At 39.2% G+C, this 10710-nt stretch overlaps 1 protein-coding gene across 1 annotated transcript; it reads left to right on the forward strand.

Annotated features, from left to right (window-relative positions):
- The first annotated feature begins 1537 nt into the window (after positions 1–1537).
- Positions 1538–3775, forward strand: LOC146555919 (placenta-specific gene 8 protein-like). The gene is made up of 4 exons (XM_085252388.1): positions 1538–1562; positions 2227–2332; positions 2467–2654; positions 3522–3775. Exons 2-4 carry the CDS (start codon positions 2266–2268, stop codon positions 3756–3758), a joined length of 492 nt encoding a protein of 163 aa, XP_085108514.1. The 5' UTR covers positions 1538–1562; positions 2227–2265; the 3' UTR covers positions 3759–3775.
- The last annotated feature ends 6935 nt before the right edge of the window (positions 3776–10710 follow it).

Consider the following 10710-nt stretch of genomic DNA (forward strand, 5'->3'; position numbering starts at 1 on the left):
ATGGGTGTAATAAGTAACATACTGCACTACTTTTAAGAAAAGTGTTCTGTGTAATATGTGTAACAACTTTTTTACTTTTCTATTTTGGAGTTATGACCCCAACACTGATAACAACAAAGAGGGAAAACAACATTCACAAACATTTGACCACGCACCGTGTAATTAGTTTGCATGAATGTAATGTCGTTGATATGCTACTTAGAGATGGTGGTGACTCTCAAACTGGAGCAAATGAGAATTGTTAAGAGGTATACTCTAAAACACTTCTTCAGTAGAGACTCAGAGAAGAGAAACACACAGAACTTCTTGCTAGCAAGGGCGAGCCTCCAGCACTGAGACTCGTGCTGAGAAACTGCCCCGGTCTTTATTTATACTTCAGTGAGCGTTTGTTTCTTACATTGGAATGTGGAGGTGTACGAGTGTGTGTGTGTGCGTGTGTGAGACCGCATAAACGACTTCCCTTAACCTGCTGGTCTGGAAAATCCAACAGTTCATCTATATGTAAAGAAGGCACTTAGACTAAAACTGACATAGCTACGTTAATCCTACCGTAAAACAATAAAACAAGGTACGACCTCTCCCATGCTCCTAGGATGTGGGGGTGAACGCCAGAACACCCTGGAATGTTACAGACCTCCTAGAATGAGACATTCTTTCAATATGCCACCAACTATATACTTCTAAACACAAATGATTACATGTAGTATTCTACCATATGCAAACTTATATCATTAAAAGATTATACTGACTACTAAATACAATTTTCCATTGACAAGAATCAATAAGGATTTTAATCAATGAGGGATATCAATGTTGGAATAAGAATCGCTAAATTCTTATCAATTCCCTACGTGTGTAACACTGGCATGGTGTGGTCACATATGTATCAAAGTTACAGATCGGTATTTTGAGGATTCTTAAGATAAGAAGAAAAACATGATAATTATAATTATTAGTTCCTGTTCCAAAAAGCAACTGAAAAACACTTAACTGTTTATTTTTCTTTTAGCACTTAGGACTCTCTTTTATAATAAGCACCCTTTTCAGTTGTTTTTGCTTTTCCTTTAAAAACCACCTGGAATGCAGTTATTAATAATAATAATAATGGATTGCATTTATATAGCACTTTACAATTCCACTATTCATTCACTCTCACATTCATACACTGGTGGAGGCTACAGTTGTAGCCACAGCTGCCCTGGGGCAGACTGACAGAAGCGAGGCTGCCATATCGCGCCATCGGCCCCTCTGGCCAACACCAGTAGGCGGTAGGTGAAGTGTCTTGCCCAAGGACACAACGACCGAGACTGTCCGAGCCAGGGCTCAAACCGGCAACCTTCCGGTTACAAGACGAACTGCCAACTCTTTGAGCCACGATCGCCCCCGCAATTACCACATAATGGAAAGTCACTTTTAGTTTCATGTTTCCATTTCCAGAGTTTCAGGCTTGGCAGCATTGTTTGTGTTGGCCCAAATGCCACTGACACTCCTTATCCAAAGAGCCAAGGATCCTTTTATTCATTAAGTTTCAGAGGTGCGCAAAGGGTGTCCAGCAATAGTAGGTAAGATGTTCCAGTTTTCATTCAATTCATTTTACATCAACTTAGTGGTCGGAGAAACAGAGGTCATCATTACGGTGTGACTGTAAAAATCTAAGGTTTATGTAAACTGTTATGTGTGTTATTAGTATTCCCAAAGGCAAACCACATCCAAATTCTAAGCTGTCTGGTGTAGTGGACAGTTAAAGTAGATTACACTGTCTGAACTTTCACTTCCAAACCAGTCTACATATCCTGTTCAGATGTTTACTTTTGAGATATGTCAACCACGTATTGCTGTTTGTTTTAAAGTCACTTGGATGTGTATAGAAAGCTTGTTCTTCCTTCATCCCCAAATGCTTGTTCATTATCGATGTTTGGGGGTGTCTTTCTGTAATGCTGTAGAATTTTTACCTTGATATATAAAATGTCTTGTGAATTATGGATATATTAATCAAGCTTAACTGACGACTTACAAAATGACCACAATATCCTTAACATGCACTTTGGTTTCATATCTATGTGCATGTGTCCACAACATATACTTTTTTTCTCTACTTAAACTTTCCCATTGCTACAAATATTTGAATGTCTCAGGTCTCGTGAACAAGTTTGATAGAAAGAACTTCAAAATTAACATTTTGAATTTTCATTTAATTTGGCTTTTTCTGCTTCTCGACTTTCACAGAGTGATCGTTCAGTGTCTGTGGGTGAAGTTCAATATACAATGGCAGAAAAACCTTTGACAGACTGGGACAGTGGTCTTTGTGACTGCTTTGAGGATGCACGTACTTGTAAGAAGCCATTTAAATATGATTGACTCATAAATTATATTTGTATTTTCAGGACTACAAGTTGTTCTGATTTGTGTTGCCTTCATCTTTTGAGACTTGTTACAACTTTGTTGATGCGTTTCTGTGTTTTTCAGGCTGCTATGGATTCTGGTGCTGCCCCTGTCTTGCCTGCACTGTTTCAGGAAGATTTGGAGAGAACAACTGTCTCCCTTTATGTGATATATGTGGCTCTGGTGTATTAGCAGCCTTTGGGATACCTGTTTGTGTTCCTCCAGCAGTTTTGTCTGTAAGAGCTGCCATGCGAAACAGATATGGCATCAAGGTATGAACCGTGAGATGATGACACTGAACAAATTCGACCTGGGTCACTTTCGTATGTTGTACTGAATCCGATACATATCCGATGTTTTAGAAAGCGACTGCTGTTTGAACGGTCATGTCGCATTAAATCCGTCTTTTACGTCACTGACACAAGACAGACGCCAATTATCACCGCCGGAGAAGACATCGTGAACGCTGCCTGGCCATCCAGCGAAACTCTTGGGAAGACAACGTGAACATTTTATTTGTACTGTATAATCTGCAGATTCTGACAGAAATCTGCAACTATCCTTTGAAGCACCGCTCCTCTCTAAAACAGCAATAAGGATAATTATTAGGTTATTTACATTATTATGTAAATAACACAATAACTTAAAGCAAAAATTGGGAAATGTACAATCCGAAGTCTTTATATTAAGGGCCATCAGTCAAACAATATTTTTTTGCTCTGGGTCTAAACAGAGCGCGTTATGTGTGACGTCTTCTTTTGCGCATGCGGGCCGCTTTGAGCGTTCACACTGGAGCACGTTTGCTGTCACATTTTATTTGTAGTGTGAATGAGCAGACAAAAAAATCGGATTTGATCAAAAAATCTGAATTGAGCATCAAGACCTGCAGTGTGAACGTAGCCTTAGTGGGAATTACAAGTCTCACTCACTGAATCAAAAACATCCATATTTGATTTCAACTATGCCTAAATGTTTTTTTGTCAAACATTCACACACATACTCAGTATCTGCTGCAAGGATATTGTGACATGTGGACCAGAAGAGCCAGGGATTGATCTACCAAACTTCTGGTTGGTAGATGACCTGCTCCTCCACCTGAATTACACCACATCTGTAATGCTTGTACTCTCTTTCTGCAGGGCTCTCTCTGTAAGGACATTGCAATTTCCTGTTTCTGTGAGTGGTGCTCCTGGTGTCAGATGCATCGTGAGTTAAGGCATCGCAAGAAAACCCCGACTGTCATCAACATACAGAATAACACTGTTGTCAACATGCAGCCTATTCCAACTTTTCAGCCAGGAGTGATGATGCTGCCTGCACAACCAGTTGCAACTGGTTTCATGTCTCAACCAACAGTGGTCATTCAAACAAAGTAACACTCGTAGAAATCTGATGCTGCTCAGAGTGTGTTCTCATGTATTTACTTGTAAAAGCAAGAATGTAATCATTTAGTATGTTAAATTCTTACTGTTGATTTCCTAGTTTTCAAGAAAATTAAGAGAGTTAACATAAATGATGGGAATGATGATTCGCCCATTTGAAGTTTAGTTACAAATGTAAATGTACTTTATTGTTGAAGTAATAGCGATGTTTTACAGGCTCAATAAAAACAAATCTGCACCCCATTTTTGTTGTCTTATCCTACTTTTCTGAGACTTTTCTGGTCAAATGAGTGATTCAGTTTTAAAATCTGCAAAGATCCACCATGAAGCATTTGTTTCAGATTTTACACTGATGCTTTGTGTCATGCACTGTGTGGTTGTGTCCTTGTGGTGTTTTCAATATGAAGATTCTCAGTCATCCAGGTCATCATAGTCTAAGGAGCTTGGAAAGAAAAGCGTCTGGACTTGTTTAAGTTGCTTGAAGACGTTTCACCTCTCATCCGAGAAGCTTCCTCAGTTCTAGGGTCAAATGGTGGAGAGTCCCAGATTTAAACCTAGTGGGAGTTTCCCCCCAAAGAGGGACAAAGGACCCCCCTGATGATCCTCTACCTAATCACATGAGCCGAGGCGTGAAAATGGGTGTGGGTCACAATCAGCCAGGGTTTTGGGTGAGCTCATTGTGAAACCTGGCCCCACCCCATCATGTGATTTCCTGAGGTCAGCTGGCCCAGGATGTGAGTGGGCGTTAAGGCGTCTGGGGAGGGTTCTCAAAACTGGATTATAAATGGCAGACAGTTGGTGTTGTAAACCACCGCCTCTGTTCAAAGATGGTCGCTCACAGTGGACATAGATGGCTTCTTTCACTCCTCTTTCAAACCATCTGTCCTCTCTGTCCAAAATGTGAACGTTGGCATCCTCGAAAGAGTGACCTTTGTCTTCTAGATGCAGATGAACTGCTGAGTCTTGTCCTGTGGAGGTGGCTCTTCTATGTTGTGCCATGCGCTTGTGAAGTGGCTGTTTGGTCTCTCCAATGTAGAGGTCTGGGCATTCCTCGCTGCACTGCACAGCATACACCACATTGTTAAGTTTGTGTTTTGGAGTTTTGTCTTTGGGATGAACCAGTGTCTGTCTGAGCGTGTTGCTGGGTCTGAAATGCACCAGGATGTCATGCTTGGAGAAAACTCTCCTGAGTTTCTCTGATACACCGGCTACATAGGGGATGACAATGTTGTTGCATCTGTCTTTCTTATCCTCCATCGCTGGTGTCTGGTGTCACTGAGGAGAGTAGTGATCTTTGTCTGGTAATCCGTTGTGTTTAGGACCATGGTGCATCTTCCCTTATCAGCTGGTAATATAGTGATGTTGTGGTCTTTGCTCAGGGAAGCGACGGCCTTCTTTTCTTGTAATGTGAGGTTAGACGGCGGGACTTTGGCACTGGAGAGGGTGGCTGAGACTTTCATCCTGATTTGCTCTGCTTCTGTCTGTGATGATTTATTAATCCATATGGCGGTTTCTGTGGCTGTGATGAGGTCCACTATGGGCGAATTAGTGATGGGATTTCCGGCTCTTTTTAGAGATCCGGCTCTTTCGGTTCGGCTCACTAAAAAGAGCCGGCTCTTTCGGCTCCGAACCGGCTCTTCAGGTTGTTTTGTTGCTTTAATTAATTTATTATTAACAATAATATAAAATTATGCACAAAAGGAATTACTAACGTAAAAACAAGTGGTTTTATTTATATATGTTTATATATAAATATATGCGGTGGCCCCTAGAGACAAAACACGTACAAACTCCAAAACACATTTCTAGCATGAACTTAACTTCCAAAGCAGAGCTACTAGATCACTTAAATTACACAATTGAAAGCATGTGTGTATTGTTTGTGTATTTATACACAGGCACTCATATATATATATTCAAAAAATTTTAAAAAAAAGTTCATTTACCTGTTATTACCACACACCAAATCCGGTCATTGGTACTTGCTGGCTTGTGTAGCCACAAGATAACAAAGGCTCAACACTGCACCCAGCATCCTGGAGCACTTCTGTTGTTTTTTGTACGTGTTTTGAGTTTTTATGTGCTTCTGAGTTTTTATATGCTTCTGAGTTTTTACGTGCTTCGGAGTTTGTACGTGTTTTTATGTGTTTGGGAGTTTTTACGTGTTTTGGAGTTTGTACGTGTTTTTACGTGTTTTGGAGTTTGTACATGCTTCAGAGTTCGTACGTGATTTGAAGTTTGTGTGTGCTTTGTCTCTAGGGGCCACCGTAAATATACTTTTATTTATTCACTCCACATAAAATGTAATAAATAAATCATCTAATACAAAAATCAACTATTCACATTTCAAGTTTTAACTATTTAAATTTTCAGCTTTTTCCTTTCACAAATTTAAAGTGAAAAGAACACAAAACACTGCAAACCACAACAAAATTAAATATAAATTATAATATGAAAACTAAAAGAACATGCATATTCTCTGTCATATGGACCTGCATGAATAAACTTTCTCAATCCTTTATCATCTGCAACCGAAAATAGTTGTGGATGATTACTATACCTTTCTAATGTTGTTGTCCCTGCCTCTCTTTCTCTCTCTCTCTGGCTCTGTTCCTGTGCTACTGAGTGTAACTACCGCCCCTCCCCCCTCTGCCCAGCGTAAAGCACAAGGCTCGCGTGCAGAGTGAAACGGAAAAAAAGTGCGAGAGAGGCTGAGAGAAAGAAAAAAAAAAAAAAAAAAACCACGTGACGGCTCGCGATAAGGAGACAGTTCGCGATAAGGAGCCGGCTCGCGTCGTTCACGTCAAAGAGTCGGCTCTAAGAGCCATTTCGTTCGCGAACGACCCATCACTAGGGCGAATGTTGCGGAGAAATGGCAAAATTGAGACCTTTAGCTAATACTTTCTTTTCAGGTTCAGTGAGATTCCGGTCTGAAAGGTTCTTCACCCATTTTATAAAGTTTATAAAGTCGTTTATAAATTCTCCATGTCCCACTGTTAGCTAGATTGCATTTTGCTTTGCAGCATTGTGCCACCGAGTCTGTGTAGTGGACTTTCTAATTAGGGCTGATATTGTCACCGATTTCTACAACTCGTTCAATTCTGATACGCAAGGTCATGATTTGATTTGCCTCAATTTGATTTTGAAATATTATAAATATATTATTATATTATAATTGTGATCATTTATCTTGTATATGTACTGTATAATGATTCAACAATTCTTTGATTAGAAGTATAAGGTAGCATAAGATATAATAAGATGTAACAATCTCACAACCTCGAAGCGTGAGGAGACAGAGAGCAGGGCATGACAGACAGACGGACCAACATCCTCGTATACACTATATACACACAGACAAGGAAACAAAGAAATGGCAGTTAGGCAGGGAAAACCAGCTGACACTAATCAGATGAGACAAGACTGGGAGGAAGCAAAAGAGAGTAGTCACCGGGGAGACAGAGGCCTGAAACATGGGACAGGAAGGCACAGAGCAGACACAAAACGGAACAGGAATAGAGCTAGAAATACTTGAACAGGAACCAAAACACTAACATTGATAACCATGAAAAACAAATAATCAAGAAACAAATTAAACAGGTATAAAACACTGGGTCACCGATCCAGGACCGTGACAATTTCTCTGCAATTACACACTCAGTGTAAACTATCTAGGATTAAAAGCAAAGCTGATAGTTGTGAGACTTAATCAGAGGTTCAAGGATCACAGCAGATGCCTTCGTGTCAAAGTAACTGAGAATAAAACTGAAAAATATCAAGATTCTTTTTGGCCTGGTCTTTTACAGCATTATGACCCCCTTGAAAACGATCTGCAGGAGATCAAAAACTGAAGGAAACCATGAATCAACATTTGACGATTATCTGATGCTGCTGAAGCGAAGCAGAGCAAAGTTAGAAGTTTGTTAGAGACACAGATAAGCGTTTTGCAATTTAGCATAAGTTGTAAAAGTTGAAATTTCTTTGTTATTGAAAAGCAGAAATTAGGTTTTCCTGTTAGAGCTAATTTTGGGAAAATAAATAAAAATTAAAAAAAAACCAGCGGCCGACAGTGCTCTACACAACGGTAGACTGGTGGGTAATAACAAAGAGAATCACGCAGAAAGATAGAGATTTTTAATGGATTTTTAATGGGTTTTCTCGTGGTGGAAGCAAGACAACCAAAGTAAGATGGAATTCATGACAATGTTTTTCAAGTGTAGTTTTGATCTTCCTTTGCTGTTGGATCAGTGAATTTTGGACAGAGTGACAAAGCCTGCAGCTGTGCAGTCTGTGAGATTGCAAATCTGTCAGCTTTCAGCACCCAAAGGCGTGTCCATTGTTGCCAGACTAACCGCAATTTGTGTTCAGATATTTATGTGGAAACCATTTACCTGCTCTTCAATCGTTTGCTGTTTTAGCAGTTTAGTGGGTGTTGAAATACTTTTGTGAGCTTTTAGCTGAGATTCTGGCATTTCTGGCAAAATTCATTTATATTTAAAAATGTATTTCAGGACTTAATGAATCGATATTCTTCAAATGAAAATCGATTTGAAATGGGAAATCAAGTTTTTAAACCCACCCTATTTCTAATTCTTGAGTCATTTTTTGGATACGTACGTGTAAAACCTTTGTAAATAGTTAGTTAGTTATAATAGTTACAAACTTGCCAATGACAGCTGTAGTTTCAATAAACGACTCATCTGAGAAGAAACAATGTTTTTGGTGCTGCATTGACAACAGAGAGACATACGATTTGGGTATGTACCGGAGTTCGACCCCACCGTTTTTCTGTGCATTCCATTTCTTTTCTTTAGCAGTCACATAGATCAGTGGTATGGTCTCCGATGAGGGCCTTGCACGATACAGTGATGTACAGCAATGTACAGCTATAGAGGATGTGCCTGACTAAGTGAAGGATCATTCTTGCTTAGGAGCCTGGAAGATGAAGGCATCATATTCAAGGATCCAGCTTAGTCCAAGACCACGCTGAAGAGGTGAAGAGTCTGTCCCTATATCTAAGTCCTTTTCCAGGTCATCAGCTGGAATGCATCCATCACTTTGCTACTGTTTGAGGCAGTTTTGTGTACGGTAGCTGTAAATTTGACTTAGCTAATATCTTCTGTATTTTCTTTGGAAGACTGACAGCCTCAATTTCTGTCAGAAGTGAGGTCAGATAATCGTTAGCATAGACACTCAAGATAACAAATTCCTTTGGTTTTTCTGCTTCTCCTGAATTTTCTTCACCCATAGTTGCCCGATTATTTGATCATTTTCACCCTTGTTAAGGATTTAGTTGAGGTTTTTTCCTCTTTCTTTTTCCCCTGTCCTGTCCACCAGTGTAGCAATCAGAATTTGTGTCTGAAGGACAAAAATGCATTTGCTATATTGGTCCACTTGATAGCCATATTTTAAAGAAATATTTTTAGGATTTCTTTTATATTTAATTATTACAATCACAATGTAACAGACTCGGGGCAAGAAAAGAAAGAATAAAGCTGTGGAGAAACTTAAAAGAAGGAGATGGAAGGAAAAAACACTTAGAATCTGCTTCAACACCTACTGAAAATAAATAAATTTAAAAAAAAATCAGAGAAAACAAAGCAACAACCAACATAAGCATAAACAGCAGTAAATAATATATGTTAATGAACAGCACACAGTACTAACAATACCAGATACATTTAGAGGCAGTAGCCAACCGAGATAGCGTGAGTCTGTGAGTACCTGCTTGTACAGCTGTGTGGGTGACTGCGCTTGTATTCAAAGGTTAAAACACAATGGCCATGAAGGACATTGTTGAATGGACTTTGAGTTTCATTTTTCCGTTTCCAGAGTTTCAAGCTTTGCAGTGTTATTTGTGTTGACCCAACTGAAATAAACTCAGTCCAAAGAGCCTCCGTTCAGTCATTAAGAGGTGCGCAGAGGGGCAGGTAAGACCTTCCAGTTTTCTACAAGTCCTTTCACATAAACTTAGTGATTAGTACTTTTTGTACCTGATACTAGAGGCGGTTTGCAAAGAGAAAGCTTTGACTTTATAATTTATTGGATTACATGGGTGTACACGCAGTGTGTTTTGTTTGTTAGCCCTCTTTGGAGAAGCAGAGGCCATCATGAGGGTGTGGCTGTAAAACGTTAAGGTTTATATGAACTGAAACAACAACAAAAAAAAGACTCAAATGTGTATAACAGTATCGAAGTTCTTAGAAAGAGAGAGGTATACTTTTTAATAGCCTGTGTTTCTAGTGTTGTTTTTTAAATTATTATTCCCAAAGGCAAACCACATACCGAACTCCAGATTCTAAGCTGTGTGTTGTAGAGGACAGTTAAAGTAGATTAGTGAGCTTGAAAAGAAAAGCGTCTGGAGTTCTTTAAGTTTCTTGAAGATGTTTCACATTTCATTTGAGAAGCTTCAGTTCTGAACTGAACTGAAGAAGCTTCTACGATGACCTGGATGACTGAGAACGGTCACAGAGACAGTTAAAGTACATTAAACTGTCTGAACTGTAAGCGTAATAGACTTTCACTTCCAAACCAGTCTACATATCCTGTTCAGGAGAGAGTTGCGTTACTGTACTCGTGTTTCAAATTACACAAGCCATCTTTCTGAGATATGTCAACCATGTATTGCTGTTTGCTTTTAAGTCACTTGGATGTTTATAGAAAGCTTGTTTTTCCAACATCCCCAAATGCTTGTTCATGGTGGATGTTTAGGTGTTTCTCTCTGTAATGCTCTAGTATATTTACCTTGTTATATAAAATGTCCTGTAAATTATGGATATATTAATAAAGCTTAATTGGAGAATTAAAAGATTACTAAAGAGATCGACGGCATATGCCTTTTGGCTGTAGTTTGAAAGAAAGTGCTCCAAAATTTTAACTTTCATTTAATTTGTACTTTTAATTTTCATTTTATTTTGTTTTTTCTGCTTCTCGACTTTCACAGAGT

The sequence above is a fragment of the Mchenga conophoros genome, linkage group LG17 (genome assembly GCF_057382185.1).
Source record: "Mchenga conophoros isolate Kocher_MC1m ecotype Shallow Benthic linkage group LG17, M_conophoros_male_GT1.1, whole genome shotgun sequence".
Lineage (NCBI taxonomy): Eukaryota > Metazoa > Chordata > Actinopteri > Cichliformes > Cichlidae > Mchenga > Mchenga conophoros.